We start from the raw sequence: 27500 nt of genomic DNA on the forward strand, positions 1-27500 counted from the left end.
GGGGAATAAACAAGGAGAAATGGATTTACACACGGGAAATTTGGTAATAGGCGGCCTACGTGGTGTAACGAGATCGTCTAGCAGATTCCACTGGATGACGTCACCTGATGACGTCACGTGGTGCCTAAGTCAACTATAGTAGATTCACGTCAACAGTGCATTTGGTGTCTATGCCAGTCCCTTACGACGCTCCTGATTGGCTGTTGATAAGCCAATCACAGGTCTGCAAACTCTCAGTCCCTCTCGAGAGTTCACATGGGTAGGAGCTATATTCCACCTCTCCTGAGGGATACGTCTTTCAAAAGTATCCCTCAGGAAAGGAGGAGCATCCATCCTGCCTATGTGAAATCTCTCGAGAGACTGAGAGTTTCCAGCCCTGTGATTGGCTTATCAACAGCCAATCGGGAGCGTCGTAAGGGACTGGCATAGACACCAAATGCACGGATGATGTGAATCTACTATAGTTGACTTTAGGCACCACGTGACGTCATCAGGTGACGTCATCCAGTGGAATCTGCTATAGATCCCATTTCGTTTATCAGATCGAGGTTATGCCAAACAGCGTCGATTTAAATCATCATCATGATTTCCCATGACGATAAAATCAGTCTTCTGGTCAGGCCAAACGACCAAATGGATTGCATTCGAAATGTCTGTCGATATAAATCTATTTAGGCTGAATTTCCGTCAAATTGTCAGCCTCTGTAGGGTGTTCATCTGTCTATTTGGATTGTCTAGACAGTAAAAGCTGTATTACATTTTTGCTTAGTCGGGGAGTAAGCTCACAAACTACTTTTTTGTTGTTCTTGTTGGGAGGAATTTTAGGATATAATATTTATGATTTATTGATTAGAATGAAAATGTAAAAAAAAAATAATGTGTATGTTAAACAGTAGAGAAAAATTATTTGTAATAAAACATAGCTTATTTATTTTCATTTTCGTTGTTGAAACAACGCGCTATTCGACCGCAGATTTTAGCACGCTACCTGAGTAAGCTGGAGGTCATATCACGCCTTGTTTTGCCTAAACGTTTTACTTTTACCCGTGGACCCCGTAGGTGGGTAGTGCCATCATTGCACCTCACGTGGTGTACTGTAGGCATTTCCAAATTGGTGTCAGTAATGTCCATTCAGCCCCACATTTCAGGCTTTTACTTTGCCTCCATCCCAGCTTCCTCTCTTCAGGCTTGCTGTCTAACTCCTCTAACTAACACCTCTTAGTGCAACTGTGGGGTTTTTATCCCAGTTCCATCTTTAGAACTTTATAATGCTCATCTTTATTTTCTAGCTCTCTTTATTGCAAAAAAATAAAAATAAAAAACTACGCAAAAAAACGGAAATTAACCAGATCAACATTTCCTATATATTTGAGTTTACTAAGAATTAATCTTAATATAAAATTAAAGTCAAAATAAAACCTTCTTCTCCAATTCCCCAAACATCATGAAAGTAAATCTCCTTGATTGTAACAACAACAGCTGGTTCCTTCCGTTTTTGCTTTCGAATACTGCTCAGAAAAGGCTGTAGGAGGAGAAGGAGCTATTGGTCACCCATCTGCTCTTCAGAGAGAGAGAGAGAGAGAGAGAAGGACCGCAAGTAATGGATCTCGATAATTAAAAGCCATGCATAATACAATAAGCAAATATAAGCCTTCACAAATGCAAAAATTATCAATGTATTAAAAAATCGCAGTTTACTGAATAAATTAGCATATAAAAATATAAACGTGCACGAATACGCGAATTAATAACTCAAGGAATTGTGCGGCTAAACGACTAATTAAAACATAAATAAAAAAATAGTATATAGCGAAAAAGCATACATACACACACAACACAACACACACACACACATATATATATATATATATATATATATATATATATATATATATATATAATATATATATATATATATATATACTATATATAAACAGAATCACCAAATAACCACGTCCCTTCATAATATATGTAAATAACATTCAAACTTAACAGTGTACACTACTGGCAAAAATGCCGGGAATGATCTAGAAATAATGACAAAAAAAAATCCTCACGAAATCAAACTTATAAGATAAATTTCCTAATCAACTGCAAAATTAAACCAGGCGCCACCAGATGGCATCATTAACATGAAACGACTATTCGGAGACCAACGGCTGGTGGTTTAAGTGGGAACGGATTAGCGCTTCCCCTAAAGATTCCATTAAAGACCCGCTGGAGCGGAAAATCTGGGGTGAGTGGGAGGCGATTGGCGCTAGACTGCCGCTGGTGGTGCTCGCACCGAACGTAAACAAAAGACTGCTGGGTCAGAGTGGGTTGCTATGAGAGCCACTTGATTTAAAAGATTTCACGTATACCTGTTTGTCGTAGTCGAATAAAAGCAACTCCAGATTATGGCAGCCATTCCTCTAAGATGTCTGTTGTTTTTTCCTACTTTCTGAAGTAGGTGAGAATGAAAATAAAAGAAATTAAAAAGCTCATTTATGCATGAATTCCTCGCTGGGTTCAGCTTGGCGAAGGAATCTTGGTTGTAGGAAAAAGACATGGAAAACGAACGAGCATTAGTCGTGCCTCCAACACGCAAGCAACTTATCGCATACATATCACACACAGGTTGAAAACAAATCAAGGACTGTGAGTTGAAAGCGAACATTTTGTTAGGTGTATATTTAAAAGTTTTTACAAAACTCATAAACTTCAAAACTGCAAGGGCCTTTTCAAAATGCAGGACTTAAGTACCTCGATAAATCATTAAATTAAAAAAAAGGAGCTATTAGCCTTTCTGGACGAGAGAGAGAGAGAGAGAGAGAATAAGAACACTTCACACGAACTTTCACTTAACTGACCATCTTTTTTTTTTTTCTTCTTACTGTACTTCCAAGTGATGGCTGTTTACAAGGCTTTTATGGCGGGACGAAATTGTCTGTGTTCTCTCTCTCTCTCTCTCTCTCTCTCTCTCTCTCTCTCTCTCTCTCTCTCTATGTGTGTGTGTGTTCCAGTCGTAAAACATATCGATAAGGAAAACAAAAAACAGATCTTTAGCCTTTAGTCTTAGCATGTACACCCATATAATAATAATAAAATAATAATAATAATAATAATAAATAATACTAATAATAATAATAATAATAATAATAATAATAATATAATACTGTTAAAAAGAATGACAGAATTAGCGAGTTGATTTTATATATGGTTTTTTGTTTTTTTCGCTTCTCAGGCTCAGCGATGTTTCTGAGTAACTGGCCAATATTCACATTCAAAAAATTATAAATGCTGAAGGTAATCTTTTATTGGAACAGGATCTCAGGTCCAGGTCAAGCAGGGGTAGTCGTCAGTGCCGGTATTATTCCGTAGGAAAAACAATATATAAAATCAACTCGCTTAATTCTGCCATTCTTTTTAACAGCATTTTCCTAAAAGAGGGTCTTCTACCAAAATAAAAATAATAATAATAATAATAATAATAATAATAATAATAATAATAATAATAATAATAATAATAATAATAATAATAATAAAATGATAAAAATGACGAAATATAACCCAAAGATAATAAGAAATAAATCAGAAATAAACAAAAGGTAAATCAATGTACAGGTAAGCATAAGTAGACAAAAATTAAGGCCTAACAATATAAAGAGTAATATTTCTGCATTTAATCCCCTTGAGTACAGAGTTAAAAATGGCGTACCAGTCATGTCACTTCCTTCTGCTGCCCAGGCTCGAAGGACACAAGAACTGGACTGAAGGTCCTCTCAGATGACCAAGACCAAGGTCAAGCTCATGAAATGCGAGGTCACGGAACAGGTCAGGAATCGATTGATACTATGCTTCTCCATTGATCAAACAAACGCAGTGACCGACTCCAAACGGTTACGTGATATAAAACACTTAGATATGAGTCCTGTGCACAAGTACCACTTGTTGCACTAAGAGGCCTTGACACATGCGCGCGCGCAAACAGATACACACACACACACACACACACACACACACACAAGACCACTTAGCAACCAACGAACCGGCCAAGCCCCGATAGATAGCACCTGATATGATCCACCTTAGCGACACTAAAGGTGTCTTATAAACATTCCAAGTCGGTATATAAAAGTTCCGTCAAAAATAATAATGATGATGAGGACTTAGGAGGCCTGGACATACCGACAGTCATACGACTTATGAATAAGAAGATTAGTGATAGGGGCACCTAACCGGTTCCTTTCCATCTCACGTGATGATATTTATGAATCCCAGCAGGAACCAGTCCCTCTAGGATGCGAGATAAAAAGAACACACTTTAAGAGGTGACGGGATTCTGGAAGAGTCCTTGGCTGCCAGACACGTACACAGTACACATACACACACACACGAACACACACAAAAGACACGAATAATCTAAATTCATTAATAGAGTAGGTAAGGGACCACGCCACAAATTCGGCCTCTTGAAAGAGGGCGAAGTTACACTAATCTGGGAACATATAAACAGGAGGAGAAGGCCAGAGCTTGGCGGAATGTGAAGCGAGTTACCCACAAGGAATGATTGCATCATAGACCTCTCTCGACATTTATACGTATATTTCTTTCTTCTAAGACTTCCTCAATCCCGCTTTTTCTTCGGTTGAAGGGCGAGATATTTTCCCTGAAGCAAGGACGAAAAACCCTCGGCCTTCTTCTTAAAAGAAAGAAGAGGAGAGCGCTCAAACAGCCTGTTGTTTGGACATCTTCACAGTGGGAAAAATCTGGCCTCTTTCGACGACAAAAAAAAAAAAAAATAAAATATAAATAAATAAAAAATAAAAACATTATTCTAAGCAATGAGGAATCAGAACTTCGTTCATCCAGTCACGCAGACTGACTGACTACTCACCGACTGGCTAGCTAGCTAGCCACCAGCCAGGCAGCCAGGCAGCCAGGCAGTCAGCTAGTCCACCTATCTAGGTAGTAGTCGACCTTGACGAATTAAGACTTCCCTACAGCATTCTGTTGCCAAGAATCGAAATATATCTCCAAAGGCGACACTGAATGTTTCTCCATGACTGGATATCTTAAAAGATACTGCTGGGGGGGGGGGGGGGGGGGGGGGGGGGGGATGTTTTTTTTTTTCAAAGCCAGAAAACAGTTATGCATACATGTGACTGTTTCAGATGTTTAAAATGCGCCAAAGTGGCTCGCTGCTCCTCGGTCATGACTTCTAGTAAACCCACGCCTCCTGAGATCCTGGTATATTGTTAAATAATTCTTCTTGCCTTTGCATATTAACGAAAGGGTCCTCCTCCTGTCTCCGGGTTCCTTAAGGGCGTGGGTTAGTTTTCACGTCTAAAATAATTAAGCAAATCAACATCCAGCGTTTTAATGATGATAGGTATTTGTGTTGAATCGACTTGCCGAATACAATTCTTCAAGAATATTTGTCATATGTCACCTTTTCGAATATAGCACATCAAGAATGTTTTTGTGATAAACCGCATTTTCGAATATAACACTTCCAGAGTGTTCGTGATAAATCAACTTGTTGAATACCCTACCTCAAGAATACAGTAAGTCTCACTTTTTTTTTTACTTGAGTAGACGGGAAACAAGATGACATATCACGTACACGCACACACACAAAGAGAGAGAGAGAAAAGGGAAGAAGAAGGAAGAGAGAGAGAAGGAGAGAGGGAGGAGGAGAGAAGAAGAGAGAGAGAGAGAGAATGAATGCATTCACTTGGCAAACAGGTTTTTCGTGCAGGCTCCTCTTTTTATGCGCAGTGTTACCCCATGAATGTCTTCTGTCTGTGTGTGTGTGTGTGTGTGTGTTCGTGTGAAACATTCACTCTTGGTGGAAAATCAACAAATCAACAATAGGCCGTGTTGCAAACAGTGAATTCAGACTTTTTCTGGACACACACACACACACACACACACAAACACCTTTAAATCGACCGGGCATTTTGCTTGGGCTCGAACAGCAGGAGGGGTAGGAAGGGATTGACTTTTTTTTTTAATGAAAAAAAGTTATGACTGACTATTAACGACAACCTGTTGATTAAGAAAATTAGGCCTAGCCATCCAGATGAAATAAGCCAATTGGGACTCTAATAGGCCTAACCTTCCAAACAAAACAAAAAACTGAACATACTCCGATATAATGTCTGTCTTGAGACCTAACCTTCCATAAAAATAAAACACTTTTTCTAAAAAAACAACCAATTGGGACTATAATGTCTCACATAGGCCTAACCTTCCAGGAAAAAAAAAACTGAACCTACTCCGATGTAATGTCTGTCTTGAGACCTAACCTTCCATAAAAAAACAAAAAACTGGGACTAAAATGTCTGTTATAGGCCTAACCTTCCATAAAAAAAACAATTGGGACTAAAATGTTCGTCGTAGGTCTAACCCTTCCATAAAAAAACAGCCAACCATTCAGAAAAAATTAACTAATTGGGACTATAATGTCCGCCGTAGGCCTAACCTTCCATAAACACCTCTGTCTACAATCAAACATTTACTAGAAAGGACCCATTTAAAAGCAAGACATAAAAAGTATATAACACATTAGTAAAATATAAACATAACGTCATAGGTTTCGACGGATTAGCCTAAAAGAAAAGTACATTGTTCAAAACACCTTAGTTCCAAACGGTTCAAGGTTTTCAACCAAAACATTATAAATATCATTTCCGTCATTACCGTGGAGAGATGAAGCCTTCTGGACTTACTTCTCTTACTTCTATATATATATATATATATATATATATATATATATATATATATATATATATAAGAAATAAAACAACAACGGCTGCATTGCAAAACGTGCACGGTGTTTTATGCCTAGTGTTGCAACGCCAGCTGTTAAATGGTTTCAAACCATGTCGAAATCGGCAAAACGGAAAGATGAAAATATTTGCGCTCGGGACTGCTTTTGCGAAACGAACTTGGGCGTGAATTGCGCATACGAAATCTGGCTGGGTAATATTAGCATAACTGCTTTGATTATTCAGAATAACAGCTGAAATACTGATCATCTCTTCCTTATCGATCAATAAGAATAAGTCTTAAAGCTACAGTGAATTAACAGCTGGATAATGAATTTTATAATAATTTCCAGAGCGTTCAAAGGTGCATAGGACTAAAGTTGATACACAAATGGATATAAAGTTTTATAAACATTTCCTGTACGTTCAGTATACAATGAGTCTAACAATTAATGAGCAGATGGAAAAACGCTACATTGGCCTAAGTTCATTAACAAATGGGTATTGATTTTTGACGAACAACCTGTCTATTGTTGGAATTAAACTGACCTCTCGAGGACCCATGTACGTAAACTACAACCACATATAAACAACACTTATTACTCAATATACGTCGGTTAACAACTTTACACTTTAGTTTAGCCTTGGAGAGTGTTTCTGTAGCCCACGCCCGAAGGTGACGGCCAAAAAAAACGGAAGTAAGGATAGGCTAAAGTCAATGAGAATTATTATCTCTAGAAATGTAAGTTAAATAAGGTTTTAAAAAAAAAAATAATGGCGGGCGTAAGATTTTCCCGCCAACACCATGTGTCCCGCGTGCTCAGCCTTTCTTGATTTCGAAATCTTACATGAATAAATATCTTACAATATATTATTTTGCTTAACGAAAAGTTAATTTTTATAATAAAAACGTACACAGGGAAAATAGCTTTGGTCGTGAAGTCGTAGTACTAGTGAGAGATTAAGTGGGATTTCCACCCGTTGTGGATTTAATCGAAGTGGGTGTTACAATTCTCTTTGGGATTACTGCCGGATTTCCTTCAACACATTTACCCGGATATATAAGTGCGGGAGAAAATCCAAGTCTGACAGAATTACTTCTGAGCGCATTACTTGTAAACTGGTAATGTTCGTATTGGTTCTGAATAAAGTAGTACTTGTAACTGGTTTGCTGGTGATGTTCATATGGGTTTCGAGTGTATGCGTCCTTCTCTCTGTCTTTTTTTGTCTAAATCATAATATTCCGCGGTACAGTTATATTTCTTAGGGCTACTGAATAGTTAAATAAAACAAATATCATGTTAAGAACAATTATATATATCTAATTTATGACAGACCACTCGAAATCAAGGCTTACTTTGGGTCGAAAAAGTGAGAGTTCTTTGACCACCGTTCAAGGTCAACCGACAACACTTCGCTTCGCCGTTGAGAGTGGGTGGACGTAGAGAGAGAGAGAGAGAGAGAGAGAGAGAGAGAGAGAGACCAATGACCGTTGCCTTTTCTCTCTCTCTCGCTCTCCATACCGTCCGTCGTCGTCGGCTAGACTTATAAGTAAATAGCCTTTTCCCAGACACAAGCCTGGAACTGTCTGCCCGTCTTCCTCCGCTCCGTTGTTCCGCTGGGGTTCAAATTCTCCTCTCTCCATTTCCGTTTCCTTTCGCAAGATCTTTTTTAAAAAAACGGTTTCCGCTTGCCTTTTTCGATAATGGGTACCAAAGGATCTCTCTCTCTCTCTCTCTCTCTTCTCTCTCTCTCTCCTCTCTCTCCACTGTCAATGCGAAATGCCTCGTGAATCGGTAAACCGCGTGGAATTAGAATCAAAATGGAGAGTTTCTTTTGAAAAACCAACCCGCCGCGTGACCAACGAAATATACACTCACAAAAAAATTACATATAAATTAAATAGGCTTATAAAAGGTATATATACTTTTCACACAGCATTCGTTATCACATTGTAGGATCGTAGGTAGAGCTACCTGCCCTTTTTTTTTTCCTAAGGACTTTTACTTATGTAGCAAGAACTCGAGATTTTAACCTTCTCGTGTTATAGTCTATTGGCGTTGCGTATTTCTGCTTAAGGTTTTGGTGATAAGAGAGAGAGAGAGAGAGAGGGAGAGAGAGAGAGAGAATTAATTTCAAATGTCTTGGCCCCTCCAAGTCAATATAAATACTATATAGAAACAAAAAGATCTAGTGCTACTGCCTCTACCTGACTCAGTAACAGATCTGGACCAAAGATAGGGCGTACCTTCTTTCGTATACACCCATTCTCTCTCTCTCTCTCTCTCTCTCTCTCTCTCTCTCTCTCTCTCTCTCTCTCTCCAACGTCTCTTGCCTACCGTGGCATGAAATCGCTCCCACAGGGTCAAGGGATAAATCTACCGTCGTAGGCCTAACCCAAGGGGGGAAGTTAGGTTCGGAACCTGACGGTAAACCACACCAACTGGTACAACTACGTAGAGGCTTCTTTTATACTTCTTGCTTGGTCTTTACACACCGTTACACCTTGGATACACTTCGATGATACACACCCTACCAACACACCTGCATGCATGCATATACACCAGACTCCTCTGGTTCTTCTAATGGACGAATGACGTATACCTCTGTTCACGTGGCGTGCATAGGCCTAAGCTTCCCTGGTGCCAATGAAATTGATAAATTATTTGGCTGACATATTTCTATTAGCTTAGAAAAACGTTTTGTCAAAGAGAGAGAGAGAGACGAACATTAATCACCCATTGGCCTCGAATGCTGAAGGTGACACAAAAGTCAGGTATGCGATCATAGCACTGTTGCAAATTTGGCGGGAAATTTGTCATTGCGATGAAAGTATCGTACAGATATTTTCTTTTTTAAACTGTATCACGTTCCAAGTGCATATTAAACTGTAAAACTGCTGTAATTCGACAGGACCACCTGTATTGTAGGTGGCTTCCATTAATACCGTAACCCTAAGTTCATATCAATCACGAGTTCGCCTAATCTTGTAGACCTGTCCCAAAGTTTTAATGATCCAAAGCCTGTCAATGAAGTAGGCCTAAACCTTGAGGGGGGGTTGGTTAGTTTGTTGGTTAAAGAGACCCTAACACAGACTGCTTAATTAGGTATTGGATACTAGCGCAACATCTAACCCTCATTCCAAGATTAGATTCGGCCGGAGAGAGCGAACGTAAATAAATTTTCCTATTCTTGGGCGCTAGGCCTACTGGTCCACTAAATTTCAGTGCTCTCTCTCTCTCTCTCTCTCTCTCTCTCTCTCTCTTCAAAACCATTCACTTTCCCAAGTTGCGAATACATAATCCTACAGTATCGAATACACAAAATACATCCTGAGTAACAGAAAATGGGGGTAGATTTCCAACTGTAGAGAGAAATCGGCCGGTAAGTTCTCTTTTAGGCCTATTGGGACGAAAAACCCAACAGATCTTCTGCCGAGATGTCGGAAAATCCGCGAAAATGACCCACGATATTTACGACAATTTAACGAGAGAGAGAGAGAGAGAGAGCGAGAGAGAGAGAGAGAGAGAGAGAGAGAGAGAGAGAGAGAGAGAGAGAGCGTAAACGCCCAGTTTCAGCTTCACGTAGAGAATATTAGACGCACGTCTGGTCGATTATGAATTTTTTAAGGTCCCGTTTAGGCCTACTGTTTTTTTTTTATATTAGAAGAATGAGTCTTATATAGCTTAAATCATACTTCAATCGATTCAAATCATACTTAGATCATATCAATCATACTTGAATCGATTTAAATCATAGTTGAATTACGTACATCATACTTTAATCGATATAAGTCCTACTTCTGCCCCTTAAATCATACTTTAATCGATTAAAATCACAGATGAATCACGTAACTCATACTTTAATAGATTTAAAAAGTGCTTCCATCACGTGAGTCATACCTGAATCACCCAAGTCTCATTTGAATCGGTTTAAATCCCACTTTGAAAGATTTAAATCGTATTTTGATAGGTTTTAAAAAAATCATACTTGAATAGGTTTGAATCATACTTCCATATGTTTCAATCGTACTTTGATAGATTTAAATGAAACTTTGATAGGTTCAAATAATACTTGAATCAATTTAAATCATACTTTGATAGGTTTAAATCATACTCGAATATATTTAAATCATACTTTGATCATTTTAATCATACTTGAATATATTTAAATAATACTTGAATATATCTAAATTGTACTTTGATAGGTTTAATCATATTTGAATATATTTAAATCATACTTGAATCAATTTAAATCATACTTTAAAACCAACCTCTCCAAAATCGATTTCTTCTCAGTATGGGACTATAAAAGAGACGCAGATGGAAACCAATCCTTCGCTATTTGTTGATCCGAGTTTGTCACCTGGCTGATCTGGGGGGATATCCCAGCTGACTCCCGTTTAGTACCATCTGAGAGAGAAAAAAAAATTTTCCCTCCTCCTCCTCCTCCTCCTGCTGCAGATGGCTGGGGAAATACCCATCTCAGATAAGCTCCACCAGGACTGCCAGATGGTTCCTCCTGGCTGTCAGGCCGAAAATTATCTGAATTTTTTTCTTGAAAAGTGTATAAAACCAAAGCTAAGCTCTCTGGTTCCTGAGCAGTTGGTTTCAAAGAGAAAGGGGGGACGGGGGAAGCTGACTTTCTTAATTAATTCATCTCAGAAGCAAAGAGACAAACGGCTGAAAAAATTTTAAAAATTTTGAATTTGTCTAGAGAGAGAGAGAGAGAGAGAGAGAGAGAGAGAGAGCTGAATCTGTCTTCGTCTCAAGAGACTAAGAAACAAAAGGCCTGGCCATTTGTTCGTCTCACAAGCAAACAACTGAGCTGAATTGGTCTGCCATACAGGCGAACAGACAATCGGCCAGAAAACGTCAGAATTTCTTGGCTGCAGAAGCAAATTCCTTCTCGTGTAACAAACTTCTCAGCTAAATCTCGAGGATGCTCAGTACAGGTGAACCTGGTTAGCAAACTTTACACAGTAATTGTTCACAGGTGTCTAGATTTTCAGATTGTGATCTCTATTGTATATTTAAGCTTGGTGGTGTAGTCTCTCTTTATGCTACTAAGACAACCCTAGGTCGAATCCTGAGTTTGGGGGGAGGGGGTTGGGACTTTGCAAAATTGGCATGGTCCCTTAAAATCTAAGTTGTGCCTCTGTACAGACCTACTGTCTTGAATGATGTACAGACTAACCAGTCGCTGCATTGGATTGAGAATAAACAACCACAAAAAAAAGACAAAGAGAAAAAAAAAGTCTATCTAAACAATCGCAAAAAAACAACATTCTAAAAGCTGTGTTGTCTCAAGGTGACGGACAAGTTCTGCATAATTTACTCTTGAATGTTCTGCGTGACTGGAGTTGACTATGGCCGCGGTTAATCGATTCAACCCCATGATAGCTACGGTTTTTTATTTTCTCTCCACTCGTCACACTCGTCAGGGTAAGAGAGAGAGAGAGAGAGAGAGAGAGAGAGAGAGAGAGAGAGAAAGTTGAGGAGAGAGAATTCTGTGACGGACTAGAGGACAAAACTACAGAGGTATTGCTAGCCACTAGAAAAACACAGGAGATATTGTAGCACGTGATGCAGATTGCTGAGTATGGCATTGTATGCAGTAGCAATACAGTGGCTATGCAGGACATTGCTAGATAAAAATAATGGCTATGTATAGTACACGTACAAAATACAGTTGGCTACTGTAGGCAAGGGAAGGAATACAGCTGGCTACTGTAAGCATGACAGGAATACTATTGGCTACTGTATGCAGTATAAAAATACAACTGGCTATGTAAAAATAAGACAGGAATACTATTGGCTACTGTATGCAATATAAAATACAGTTGGCTACTGTAGGCAAGATAGGAATACCATTGGCTATTGTATGCAATATAAATATACAGCTGGCTACTGTATGCAATACAGGAATACTGTTGGCTATTGCACGCAGTATAAAAAATACAGCTGACTACTGTAGACAAGACAAAAATATGGTTGAATACAGGCAGTAAATATAAAAATTACAGTCGACTACTATAGGCAAGACACATTTACAGGTGGCTAACTACAGGCAAGACACTGTAAGCTAAATTGATTTTATCCAAAAATCAGAAGCGCTGACCAATGTGAATTCACTAAATAATCAAAGATTTCGTTTCTTCATCTAAACCTGACGTTCAACCACAAGAACAAAGAACAGAGAACAATATCGTTCACGTTCTTGCTAAAAAAAGAAGTTTAATTTCGTCCTATAAATACCGTTCGACTGTCATTTTTTTTTTTTTTGCATAAATAATGCGATGTATAGAATTGCATCTACGCATCAAGGGGGGGAGGGGGGGATTGGGGGGTTTCAGGTGTCTTTCGGAAGGGGGTGGGGGTGGGAGATCGGGGAGGGGGGTTTACGAATGGGGGAGGGGGAGGAGTTGGAGGTGAACGGAAGCAGGTTCGGCAGGTTATTTGCATCTTGTGGACAGATGTGAATAATATACATACTACATATATATATATATATATATATATATATATATATATATATATATATATATATATATATATACTATGAGTCATTATTCTGTGGTTATTTTGAGAGAGAGAGAGAGAGAGTACATAAGCAAGACCTTCTCGTTTCTAATTAAATACAGAGAGAGAGAGAGAGAGAGAGAGAAGGGTGGTCAGGGGCTGCTGACTGTTTTGGTGGCGTAACTTTCTGTGTCCCGAAACCTGTCCTGTAAAAGAAAGAAGGTCGGAGAAGGGTTGGGTTCGAGAACCGTGACGGACAAAAAACATACACACACACACACACACACACACGCACAAGCTTTGAAAGGTCTTGGCATTTTTCCTTTTCATTATAGGAGCACGGCTCAATTATTGTTATTTGTCGTGACTAAGTAAAAATCACTTTACACTTGACGTTTAGTCCTGTGAGCTTTTCTCTCTCTCTCTCTCTCTCTCTCTCTCTCTCTCTCTCTCTCTCTCCTCTCTCTCTCTCTCTCAGAGGAAATCGTCGGGTGTTACAAAAATCACCATTGTTTTCAATTCAACTTTCTTCTCAAGTGAGGGCCTCATAAAACCTATAGGGTTTTGTGCGAGAATTCAGTCCGACGTTGCTGTCGTTTTCTAAGGGAAATCACAGCCGTCGTTGTACCTGTTCATTTTCTGTTTAAATTCCCTTTCAATTGCACGTGGGAGCTCTAAGTTAGCGTAGGAAGAACCAAGGGAAACTCGAGGAGGCTGCTGTTGCATTCTCCCATAAACCCACGGAGGACAATGGAGCCAAATATAGCCCCCCCAATTTTAGGACAATTTTCAGGAACGTAGTCCATTGCAAAGCGGATTAACATGCGTGTCTGTGTTTACCTGTTGTTAGTGCTACCACCCCCACACCCCCAGGAGATTAAAAGAAATGTTAATTTTGTCGTCAGGTGTCCAATAATCCTTGAGGTGATCTGGGACGAAATCGTCGTGCTCTTGAAATTGTGGAGTAGGAGGCTTTGGGGGGGAGGGGGGAGGAGTGGTACCTGGATGCCTGTCATCTGTCATCTTTAATGACTGTTTTCGAGGTCTTGTTGCTTCGTGGTTGATAATAATTAATAATAATAATTTTCAATCTGCGATGTATCCAAAAACGTTATGTATACCTCACACCACCAGCATTTCACTAAACACAGGAAGTGTAGAAGCTCCTAGGACCTTGCGTAGCCCAGGCACATTGGGGTGCCACGCCCACCGTGTGAAAAAAGACGGGGTATAGGTGAAAAATATATATATTTTTCAGGAAAAAATATATATATTTTTCAGAAGATAAACCCTCTATACATATGGAACGAGCCCACCAAAGAAGCAACTGACTTGAAATTCAAGCTTCCAAAGAATATGAAGGCGTTCGTTTGGGAGAAGTAGCAGCAGGTAATACGAAAGACAGAAAGGAGGGATTATTAACTATAAACTAATAAATTAATATATAAAAAATGTAAGTATTAAAAGTACAAGGAGATTTTATTTTAGGGTAGTGAAGCAATGCATCTGTCCCACAGTCTTGTAACGAATACATATAGAGATTTCAGTCCCTGGACACTAGTTCAGTACAGACAAAGAATAACACAAAGACGCCAGCCAATGTGAACATCAAAAGTACAGGATGAATTCCCACGGCTTAATTGCGCCCACAGCAGAAACGTGAGAATATACAGCATTAACCTAGACAGCCCGCACACGACACCACGGATTTAAATTTTTTTTTTTTTTTTTTTTGAAGAAACCATCTAAGAAAAAACAGAATGTAAATAGCACAATATATGTCAAGAAACGAGGAGAAGTTTTTGATCAAACTTATATAATACATATTATTATGATTTCAGTAGAAGGATCCACAGCAATATTCTTGTTTATCAAGATGAAACATATTTGTAGAAATATTTAGCAATATTCTTGTTTATCAAGAAGAAATATATTTGTAGAAATATTTAGCAATATTCTTTTTTATCAAGAATATATTTGTAGAAATATTTACAGTACATTTCTTCTTGATAAACAAGAATATCGCTGTGGCTCCTTCTAGTGATAACTTAGAAGCACGATACAGTGTTTTTCAAGCACTTGCGTGGACTAGCTACTTAAAAATGTACAGTCAGTTTCTGAAACAAAATGTACAGCACTGAGTCATAGGAAACAGTAAGAGAGAGAAGAGAGAGAGAGAGAGAGAGAGAGAGAGAGAGAGAGAGGCTGTTCCTTTGTTTTATTCGTCTGGGCCTTGACTGATTTAATTTCTTCACTGGCGTCACACAGAAGCTTCATAAGCAAGTTAATAACTAATATCCCGTCGACCGATTCAAAATACTGACATATATTTCTTGTCAGTTTTTACCCTTAATTGGAGTTGAAGGCCCCAGAGGGCACTGACAGTCTTTGTGGGCGTGAGGTTGCCGGCCCTATATACCCTTTGACATTACTGGTTGCAACCCACAAGAATCACGAATTTCTTCAGTGGGTGACTGGTAGGCACGCCTTAGTCTGTCACCACGACAGACATTGAAAGTGACCAGTGAAGAAACACAGAGGCAATCACTGGATCCACTGAGTGTTTCATCTGCGTACCTTTTCAGAAACTGGCCCAAGGTAGACACAGAAAATTACTTTTAGAAATTCACAACACACACACATACTACACACAAAAGCAATAAATGCGTGGTTCAGAAGCGTACCTTTTCAGAAACTGGACCAAGGTAGACACAGAAAATTACTTTTAGAAATTCACACACACACACACAAGAATTAAATACGTGGTTCAGCAGCGTACCTTTTCAGAAACTGGACCAAGGTAGACACAGAAAATTACCCAGATATTCACAACACACACACACATATACACACAAGAAGTAAATACGTGGATGCTATCTATGTGTTCATACGGTAGCATAAAAATGGAATACCCTAAATTAACCAGGCCAGTAGAGAGGGCTTTGGAGAACTTGCCAGACTTGGATTACCAAGGTGAGAGATTAAAAACAACCCAGAACTTTCCAGTAAAACTTCGAAAGTAACATTATAAACAAAAATGATTAGTCTAACCTCTCCTTGCCATATATCGACGCCGGCTCAATTATTCCCATCACGGGGGAACATTTCCCCCTTCCCCTTCAGGCCATAAAAATTTCCTCCCCCCGCTCGTTAGGCCTACACGAAAGTTCCCATTGATCCGTAAGGCCTATAAAACCCCATAGCCTATTATATATATATAATCTATATATCTTGCACTGAAGGGGAAATGGCCTTGAAAAGGTATACTACACTATTGAGGCAGATCGAATGGAAAAAAGGTTTAGGCCTGACTTTTTTTTTCAATTTACTGGTGTTATTTAGGCCTACCTTTTTCTGTTACTGACGACTGAATATTAAAACCGGGTTTCCAGTTGTATCTACGAAACGTCTGGCTCAGATTCGGACTCCATTTTGCAAATAGGGAAACTCGATATTTAATTATAAATTTTTCTTCGGTTCTGTTAAATTTAGTAATCATGATTTTCCCTAACATAACAGTGGGTTTGTTTCTCCAATAATAATAATAATAATAATAATAATAATAATAATAATAATAATAATAATAATAATAATAATAATAATAATAATGCGGTTGATTTGATTTTTGTTGGACGTGAAACCAAAGGCTAATTTAAACCAGCTATCATTCCTCGTCTGTCTCTAGCAGATGGTTTATTTACTGCTTAGTTTGCTACGAGTCTTATCTTGGCTACAGCAAAATAAATAAATAAATAAATAAATAAATAAAATGTAAAATACTCTGCCCCGTGCTGTTGTGAAATCCTCTGCATCTCCGAATGTCTGTCCTGAATTTCAGAGATATCGATTTTATTTATTTATCACCTTTTCCTCTCTCTCTCTCTCTCTCTCTCTCTCTCTCTCTCTCTCTCTCTCTCTCAAGGCTGATTTCTCTTTGGGCCCCCTCTGGAGATTATAAAGTATGTAGACTGCCCATAAGAGTTTTTCAAGAGAAAAAAAAAATAGACAGAAAAGAATGGAAGAAAACGGTCCCGAAATTGAGAGAAAAAAACTCCACTGCAGATTTTTTTTCCCATGGGTAACTTAAAAAAAAAAAAAAAAAAAAAAAAAAAAACTCCACTGTAAGAGATTTTTTGATTCCCCCCAAAGGTAACTGAAAAAAAATACACTGCAGATATTTTTTCCAATGGTAACTAAAAAAAATATACTGCTGGTATTTTTTTCTAGGTGTAATTAAACTAAAACTCCACTGTAGAGATTTTGTTTGTAGGTGTAACTCAATAAAACCCTCCACTGCGGAGATTTTGTTTCTAGGTGTAACTCAAAAAAAACCTCTACTGCGGAGATTTTGTTTCCAAGTGTAACTCAAAAAAACTCTACTGCAGAGATTTTGTTTCCAGTGTAACTCAAAAAAACTCCACTGCAGAGATTTTTTCCATGGGTAACTAGAAAGAAAATAACCAATCCATTGCAGGTACTTCTTCCACATTCAACTAAAAAAAAAAATACTCCACTACAGTGAATTTTCTTCAACGGGTTACTAAAAAAAAAAGAAAAAAAAAAAAAGAAAACTCCACTGCAGACCATTATTTTTCCCACGGGTAACTAAAAAAAATATCCACTGCAGAGATTTTCCTTTTCCACGGGTAACCCCCCTTTTAAAAAAGAAGAAATAAAAAAAACTAGCGAAGAAATTATAATTAACGATGGGGAAAAAAAATAACCTTCCGACCTAAAGAAAGGTGTTTCCCAGTCTCCCAGGCGACAGAGACGGTCGACATTCCAGGATCGAGCCGTCGGAATTTGGACCTTGTGCGATGTACTACAACCCATCCCATAATACCCAAACCACCCTCCCTTCCCCTCCTACGGAGAACAGGAAAGGGGGGAAGGGAAGGGGGGGAGGGGTTGTTGTCGCCGCCACATGGCTATTCCAAAAGCTAGCTCTGAGATCTTCTACACGAATGTCCTTGTTGTGTTGTTGGTATCTGCTCTATGGACAGTTGGGTAAAACACATTCTCTCTCTCTCTCTCTCTCTCTCTCTCTCTCTCTCTCTCTCTAATAAAACACTCTAGCGCGCGTTTCTCTCTCTCTCTCTCTCTCTCTCTCTCAAATAAAATACAATCTCTCGCTTGCTCTCGTGAATATGACACATTCTTTCTTTCTTGAATAAAAAAAATTATATCTTTTTTAATAAAACATTCTCTCTCTCTCTCTCTCTCTCTCTCTCGTGAGGAACTGTATTGAATAGTATAACTCTCTCTCTCTCTCTCTCTCTCTCAAATAAAACACAAACACTATCTCTCTCTTTCTCTCTCTCCTTCTCTCTCTCTTGAATATAACACATTCTCTCTACCTTGAAGAAAACACTATATATCTCTTTTTTAAATAAAATATTCTCTTGTCGAAGAAGTGGTCCCCTTCCTCTCTCCTCTCTCTCTCTCTTTAAATAAAACAATTTCATTTTTTTCAAATAAAACAGATTCCTCTCGTGGAAAACTCTTTCTTTAAATAAAACTTTCTCTCTCTCTCTTTAGATAAAATGTACTTTTTTCTCTCTCTTGAATAAAACACGTTTCTCTCTCTCTCTCTCTCTCTCTCCTCTCTCTCTCTCTCTCTCTCTCTCTCTCAATTCCCTTCCATCACGTAGCACCAAAATAACACCCAGACAAAAAAAAATAAAATAAAATAAAAAATAAAAAAAATCGAACCGCAGCTAGCTAGATGAAAATGTCACGCGCTGCCTGATAACGGGCAACGGTCAGCGGTCAAGGATTTCCGCGATCGACGACGAAAGGTCCGAGAGGGAAAAAAATAAAAAAAAAGTTTAGTGGACTGACCTTTTTCAGCTGGGTATTTTCTCTCCTGGATGACCTAACTCTTGACACCGTGTTTGTGTGTGTGAGTTCGAATCCCGCTAGGGAAGGGGATATGTACTTATCACCCTCTCAATATGAATTAAGGGTTACAGGAAGACAGGAAGGGGATATGTACTTACTGCCCAACCTCCCCAACATATGATTTAAGGCTGACAGGGAAATATCTAACAAGGCATGATCCGACATCCAGCTTATTCGGGACGCGTGCAAGATTTTGTTTTTCCCCCTCACGCATAAATTGTAAATATTATATTCCTTAACGTAAATCAAAACGTGCTAAAATCTACGGTCATAATTGTTTCACCGACGGACATCAAAGTAAATATGCTATTTATTTATTTAGAAATTTAGAAATAATTGTTCTGTACTGTTTAACATGAACATTATTTATTTTTTTGACATTTTTATTCTAATAAATAAATCATAAATATCCTTTCCCTCAAATTCCTGTATCTTTATCTCGACGCGAAACACCTTTTTCAGACCTTTTTAGTTTTAGTTTTTAGGCTTACTCCCCGAGTAAGCGAGAATACTATCATTATAGTTGCCTGCTACACCTACGAGTAATGGCGCCAGTGAACCACCAGGCAGCTGCCACGCCAGATACCTCATCCAGTTCCTCCTTCATTATTTACAAGTACAAGTATATTACAAACTAAACAAGCAATTTGACTAATAATGCTAATTATTTACATAATATACATAACCTTAAAAGATCAGCATACTTATACATAGAGCATACAGACACACACACAAACTGAAATCAGGAATAATTCATTAATATATGATGAATAAATGAAGGAAAAAAACACAACAGACTCACCCCATCTTCATTCAGATCGAATCCTTGGGCCTTTCGCCAGCGCATCTTGGAGCATGGCACTTGTATCCTTATGGAACTCTCACGTAGAGGTCATTGTCGCGTCTTACTCTCTTTCTCTCTCTCTCTCTCTTGCCTACTGCTTCAAATCTTAGATGTCTTGAAATTTTCGATTTTTTTTGACATTTACATTTTTTTTAATCAAAGTTTCGCGGGTCCTCACACCTGATAAATCTGTTATCTATTATTTTTGGCACTTATATTTTCGTATACTTTTGCGTCTACGAAATTAACACCATTTCTGTCGAATTATTTGTACTGTGGAATAAAGAATATGTTACGAATATTTCATCAGCGCTGTGGAAATGGATGTAAGTGAGTATGAGAGAGAGAGAGAGAGAGAGAGAGAGAAAGCAGAATTTATAGTATCTCTTACTATGATAATAATAATAATAATAATATAACTGTTCTTAAAGTTTCTGAATTATACCCAGCGTCCATATCCCATAAGGCTTTGATGTACTCTAACCCCTTCCTTGAGACCATCAACAAATACCCCCAACACCTCCCCCTCCCACCTCATGAACCCACCCCGCTTATAATAAACCCGAGTGGTTGAGAAAATGGAATGGTTGAAAACCGGTTTCCAATTTCCCTTTCGATTTCAACATGAAGGGGGTGTTCATATCTCTCTCCTTCTCCGAGCAGGATGGGAATAGGAACGGTAGAGAGGAGAGAGAGAGAGAGAGAGAGAGAGAGAGAGAGAGAGAGAGAGAGAGAGAATCTTCCCTGGGGAGAATGAATGGGGTCCATCTGTCAAAGGTTTCATATCAGCCCCCAATGCATTATAAATATCGCAGGGATTTTCTGAGAGAGAGAGAGAGAGAGAAGAGAGAGAGAGAGAGAAGAGAGAGAGAGAGAGAGAGAGGTAAATTCATTCCGTCATCTGCCAAACCAGTCAACTACTTGCAATGTAAACAATACAACATGAGTGACACTTTCCTTCTAAATCTCTCGTAACCCCAACTGACAGTTTGCATTCGACCCGTTATATGGTGATATTAATGGCCCCTTCCTGGCCGTTCAGGGCCACCAAACCATTAAGGGGCCAATGGGGGTCCAACAGGGGCCATTTTGGATGAGTTATAGTGGCCCAGTGAAACGACCTTCAGGTCTGTTTGTGTGTTTTGCTCATTAACTCTGTTTGTGTGTTTGTTATTGTTTGTGAAGACCATATGGGTTTATTTCTCAACAGCTTGCGTGTATATACACGAAATGTACCGTATGTGTGGCCCTGCGTGTCTGTATCTGTATTCGCATCTGTAGGCGCAAATATTCGTGGCCCCGTGTTTCTGTTTTCGGATCTTTAGGCAAAAATGTGGCTTATTAACATGTAACCTAACTTATGTGTGACCCTGTATATCTGAATTCGTTTCTGTAGACACAAATGTCGCTTATATACACGTATATACATCTACCTTACGCTTGACCCTGTGCTTATATCATATCTGTTTACATAAATACGCTTGCTGGAGCAATGTCTTTGCTTTTATTTGCAGAATTTAAAATTTTACGATTTACAAATGAGAATTCTATTTACGTAAAAAGATAACAATAAAATAATTAACGCCTAATCTACAGGTAGAACAGAGCACTTAACAACTCTGCTGACGAAGGATTATCTGCGGATTGTATATCTGCGAAACAACAAAGCGTCGAGATGAAGTGAGAGAACAATACCAAAACAACGCAATAGCCTACGTACACATCTGACGAAGGGCGTGGCCGCCGCGCGATATAACATAGGCTTCTAAGCCACCTCCTGGACCGGGGGTGGGGAAAAAAACAGGAAAAAAACCAAATCTCCCAAGGGAACCGTCTGGGCCAAACACAAAATTAACAAAACAGGGTCAACTCATTCATCATGAAAATCCTCAAAGCGCAGATCGTTTTAAAAGTGGAAAACTTAGTATTTAACCTAATGAATGAATGAATGTGTGTGTGTGTGGTGTGTGTGTGTGTGTGAGAGGAGAGAGAGAGAGAGAGAGAGAGAGAGAGAGAGAGAGAGATTCTTGCTTGCGAGAATGAATGGGAGTCCATCTGTCAAAGGTTGATATATCAGCCCCAAACGCATTATAAATACCACGCGTCTTTTCTGAGAGAGAGAGAGAGAGAGAGAAGGGAGGGGGGAGGCGCTCTCTCTCTCTCATCCAGCTGCAACCCCCCAACATTATGCTAACGACCGCATTTCTTGTAAGAAAAATAGGCCATTTCCCAAGCATAAAATAGTTATATTAGAGAGAGAGAGAGAGAGAGAGAGAGAGAGAGAGAGAGAAGAGAGAAACATTTGTAGCGGAGCGTGTGAAGCAATAGCATCGGTATTGATCTACGGGCAGTTGAAAGGGGAGGGAGGGAGGGAGGGAGGGAAGAGGTAGGTAATAAAGGAAAATGTGTGGCGCGGCACGCACACACACTTATCCTGCGTGCGTTACACCTGCACACTTATCACAGGCCCAGAGGTGTCACTGTGTAGGTAATGTGAGTCTAGGCTGGACACAGTAACAAAAAAAAAAAAAAAAACTCTCTCTCTCTCTCCTTCTCCAAGAGGGGGGCCCCAAAATTAAAAAAAAAATTCCTTTTTTCAAAACCCCCCTTTTTTTTTTTGGTTAAAGCCAACAAGAAGGAAAAAAAACTAAGGTTTTGTACTGTTTAAGAACCTCATTCCATTCCTGACATATACGAAGCAAGATAAATATTAATTTCATTGAAAAAAATAAGTTAATTTACCGACCCATTCAAACGCTTGACATGACACTTGCTCGGACTCTTATAAGCTTAATGTATACTTATATATATATATATCTTATATATATATATATAATATATATATATATATATATAATATAGGAAGGGGTAGGATGAGGAAGCAGAGATTTGGCACGTACATTATTGTCATCTCATGTCACTCCTTATAGCCCTGTTTAGTTGAAAACCCGCCTCCCTGTAGGTTTTGGAATTATAAGTTTATTATATATATAATCAATCTGACCATTTCATTTGTCACGCCTCTTTGGGGATCAGCTTGCAAGCCTCATTCCCTTTTCGCTTACTCGGGGAGTATGCCTACTAATTATATTTTGTTGCTGTCCTTGTGGGGGGCGGGATAGGAAAGCCTAAAAAGGTCAGAAAAAAGGTGTTTCATGTCGATTTTAAGATACAGGAATCTTATGATAAGATAATTATGATTTATTTATTAGAATGAAAATGTCAATATATGAATTCCGTGCTGCATGTTCAACAGTACAGAACAATTATTTCTAATGAAATATAGCGTATTCATTTTAATTTCCGTTGGTGAAACAACGCTCTATTTGACCGTAGATTTTAGCACGCGCTCAGAGTAAGCTGGAGGTCGGATCATGCCTCTCTGATGGCAGCCATTGGGGAGTGAACCACGGACCTTACCAAGTCAAAGTCAGCAGCGCTCTGACACTCAGCCTGGTCGAAAATATACTCATATGCAAAAGGAGAGAGAGAGAGAGAGAGAGAGAGGACTGATTTCAGTGTTGTTTTTAAAAGCCACAACTGCTTATTTGGACTCCACTCGAGAGCATTTTTGGGGGTCCATGAGTGTCAAATCATCTTTCAACGAACCATAAGTGGGTTATCCCTTTTTTAATATATCCTTGTTGCTATCAACATTGGCACTCGTAAACATGATTGATGTAGGTATTGATGTATGCGTGTGTGTATGTGTTTATTCCTGTTCAGGACAATATATATAAATATAATATATATATATCTATATATATATATATAATATATATATATATATATATATGTTTATTTTAAAATATATATATAAAGAATAAGATAAATATTCTTACAAAGAATATTCGTGGTTATAGAATATTGTTAAACATCCATAAGCTTATTGTTGTAGCGGTTGTTACAACTCATGCTGTAGACCATCGGATAATACTGTCACCACTAAATGAACAATTATTTTTATTGCAAAGGCCATTTAACATAGCATTTCCTCTCTCTCTCTCTCTCTCTCTCTCTCTCTCTCTCTCTCTCTCTCTCTCTCTCTCTCCATGGAAGAATGATTAAGCTATGCCTCTGATCGGTGTCCAAGTATTTCTCATTCTAAGAATGAAGTGGGCTCTATTTATATGCGCTTTCTGTCGCTCTTTTAGGTTGAGGTATTCATTTCGTTCTTCCTCAAGCACGTGTGCATGCTTGCGCTTGCTTGCTTGCTTGCACAAACACAGACACACAGACACACACACACACACACATATATATATATATATATATATATCAATAGGCACTGCCACCTTGATTCCTTGATAGCAGAATCAAGAGTGGATCCATGTACAGAAAAGTTACACAGCATGAACAGTTTATGAGAGAGAGAGAGAGAGAGAGAGAGAGAGAGAGAGAGAGAGAGAGAGAGAGAGAGAGACTGTGCTTCCGTAACAAGAATGAATACATGAACAATGTGAAACATCATAAAATGGCAGTATAATCCAGCGCAGAAGTTTACTAAAGTACTTGAATGGCTTGTCGAAGACGAGTCCTCCCCCCTTCTCTCTCTCTCTCTCTCTCTCTCTCTCCTGTGGCATTTCCTAATTAGGTACCGAGTGGAAAAGCAGCTAGACCGGTTCCTCCTAAGCTAAGTTTCCTGCTCCAAACATCGTCCTCTGCGGTTAAGGACGAAATCTCTGGACAGCGAAGAAGTGCGCATTGAAAATCATCGCTTCAAATTGTAAAACATCCTCTGTGTAAAGCGATTGAGACAGTGATATTAGATTGAGATGGAGTGAACTGAAACTCAATGATAGAGAAATTGAGCCAGTATCCAGCACTTTAACCATTGAGTCACATCGCGCTGAACTGAACTTGAACAGGTAAAGTTTGACAGGTCTCAAGAGGAGTTAAACCTCAAAACTTTTGCACTGTGTATCCAATGTTAGGAGAGGGTGGAAAGTGAGAAGGAAGGGAATAAAACAAGGTACAGTAAAAGGAACAAAAACGGGTCGCAGCTAAGGACCTAAGGAGGAACCTTAAGTAATTCCTAGGGTTGGACAGCAAGGCAATAAGCGATATGAGACGAAACACCATGATCTACTAAAGTCGCAACTGGGAGAAACCCCACACGGATGCAGTAGGAAGTCGTAGTTAGAGGAGCTGGAAGGGAAGACTGAAGAAAAGAAGCCATAACGGATTTAAAGTAAAGAGGCTAGAAAGGAAGATGAAGACGACCTTCAGGGAACGTCCCCAGTCCACCCACGTTCATTTTACATCGACGTTGGGACGGGGGCGGGAGGGGGGGGGGGGGGTAATTTGATTTCAATATGAACCCAGAGACATTCCAAAACTATGAATACTGGACGAGGGAAATTCGATAACGCACGCAAACCGCAGTGTGACCTTACCTACAGGAAGCTGAAGGAAGTCGATTGCTTGCCAGGGAGAAAATGACAAACGGTTTCTTGAAAAAAAAAAAAAAAAAAAAAAAGTTTGTAATAGATGATGAAAATTGTACCTCAGCCAAGGTATCTGCTCAGTTCATCTGCTAGCATGACTGTCCAGACAGCGAATGCGGAATTTGCAGTGCGCTCAAATACACCTCATGAAAACATTGAAAGTGGTGAGGGACCTGGATTGTCGCAGACAAGTAACAAAAAAGTTGCTGGCAATAAATGACTATTTTAGAGATTTAGGGGGAAAAGTGACTTCTTGATCTCTCTTGGCATTGAATAGGACATCGGAAAACTGTCCAGGCCTATAGTAGATTCACATCAACCGTGCATCTGATGTCTGAGCCAGTCCCTTACGACGCTCCTATTGGCTGTTTGATAAGCCTCACAACGGCTGGAAACTCTCAGTTCTTTCGAGAGATGAGGTGGCACATAACATCCCTGGCTTATGTGAACGCTCCGAGTGACTGAAAGTTTCCAGCCCTGTGACTGGCTTATCAACAGCCAATCAGGAGCGTCGTAAGGGTCTGGCCTAGACATCAGATGCACGGTTGAGGTGAATCTACTATAGTACATAGACGCCAAGCGCGTTTAGATTAGATTTATCAAAAATATTGCACAATTAGAACCTCGAATGTCCAAGCGAAGATGCAATGCATTCCCCTAAAGTAATTCACCTTGTATTGTTATAATTCATCTATATTCTATCTATTTATTTATTTATCTTTTTTCCTCTTCTAACAAATGATCTTTCAGTATCTTTCTTTCCAATGAACACCACATTTTTTGGAAACTTACATTTCAAGCCAGTGGCCCCGTGGTGGGCTTGTTTTACATAATTCTAATGATAATAATAATAATAATAATAATAATAATAATGGTTAAACAATGACAGTTATGTTTATGTACATCTATTTTAAAGAACTATGGTTTTGTTTTCCGTTCATTTTAAGTCTCAGCTACTATGTAGTATTTTTTTAAGTAATAATAATAATGATAAAATAATAATATAATAACAACCCGGACCCTCACTCTAATTACCAACCAGTCGACTTGGAGGACTGTGCATAGACAAAACAAAAATAATTAATAACAATAATAAGGGCTACTATGAGTATTTTTAATAATATATAATATAATAATAATATAATAATAATTTAATAATAATAACAATAATAAACATCCTGACCCCTCACTATAAATACCACCCAGTCGAATTGGAGGACTGTGATAGACAAAAAAAATAATATAATAATAATAATAATGCTACTAGCTACTATAGTATTTTTGATAATATTAATAATTCATCCCCACAAACTCTTAAGAAACAAACCCGGTGTTCTAACGACATTCCATAAAAATGGCACCATCTCCCTTCGCTCTACACATAATCTACAAAAAAAATGGCACACCATATATGCCTTGCCACACGATCCCCGAACTACTACGGCAAAATCATCCATGTGCTTGCAATCACCACCTTCATTCACACGATTCAAAAGCAAACCACCGAGGTAACGACTTCCCCTCTAAATGAACACCGGGTTCCAGGTGAATATTTCCAAGACACGCAGCTGGAACTAATATGCCCTTAGGTATACATGGCAATCGCCCATAATTAGATCCACAATATGAAGACTCACGAGCACTAGTTAAGACTAGACATGTCCTTGGCGAGGTGAACTTCCTCCACAGTGCTTTGAACGAAACAATTGCCGTGTGTGTGTGTGTGAGTGTGTGTGTGTGTGTGTACAGGTAGACTGATGGACGATGCAACTGTCACAGTTCATCGACAGTTCCCTAAGGCTACAGCTGGCCTTTAATGTCCCAAACGAAACGCATATATAAATAATATTCATCAGACTTCTTACGTACAACCAAAACAACTATTACCCTGAACGAATATCAGAGTATAACATCCGGTTGAGAGAGAGAGAGAGAGAGAGAGAGAGAGAGAGGAGAGAGAGAGAGAGAGAGAGAATGATTAGCCGCATGACACGGACGACATAATAATGAGAAAAACTCTCTCAGCCCATTCTTG

General features: G+C 38.9%; 1 protein-coding gene across 1 annotated transcript in view; it reads right to left on the reverse strand.

Annotated features, from left to right (window-relative positions):
• The window catches only part of LOC135214279 (sodium-dependent serotonin transporter-like), an 83159-nt gene that overhangs the window by 43198 nt on the left and 12461 nt on the right, over positions 1–27500 (reverse strand). Inside the window, 1 exon segment of the mRNA XM_064248400.1 lies at positions 19977–20291. Within this exon segment, the coding sequence (XP_064104470.1) occupies positions 19977–20021 (45 nt within the window). The 5' untranslated portion in view covers positions 20022–20291.

Source organism: Macrobrachium nipponense, chromosome 45 (genome assembly GCF_015104395.2).
Source record: "Macrobrachium nipponense isolate FS-2020 chromosome 45, ASM1510439v2, whole genome shotgun sequence".
NCBI lineage: Eukaryota > Metazoa > Arthropoda > Malacostraca > Decapoda > Palaemonidae > Macrobrachium > Macrobrachium nipponense.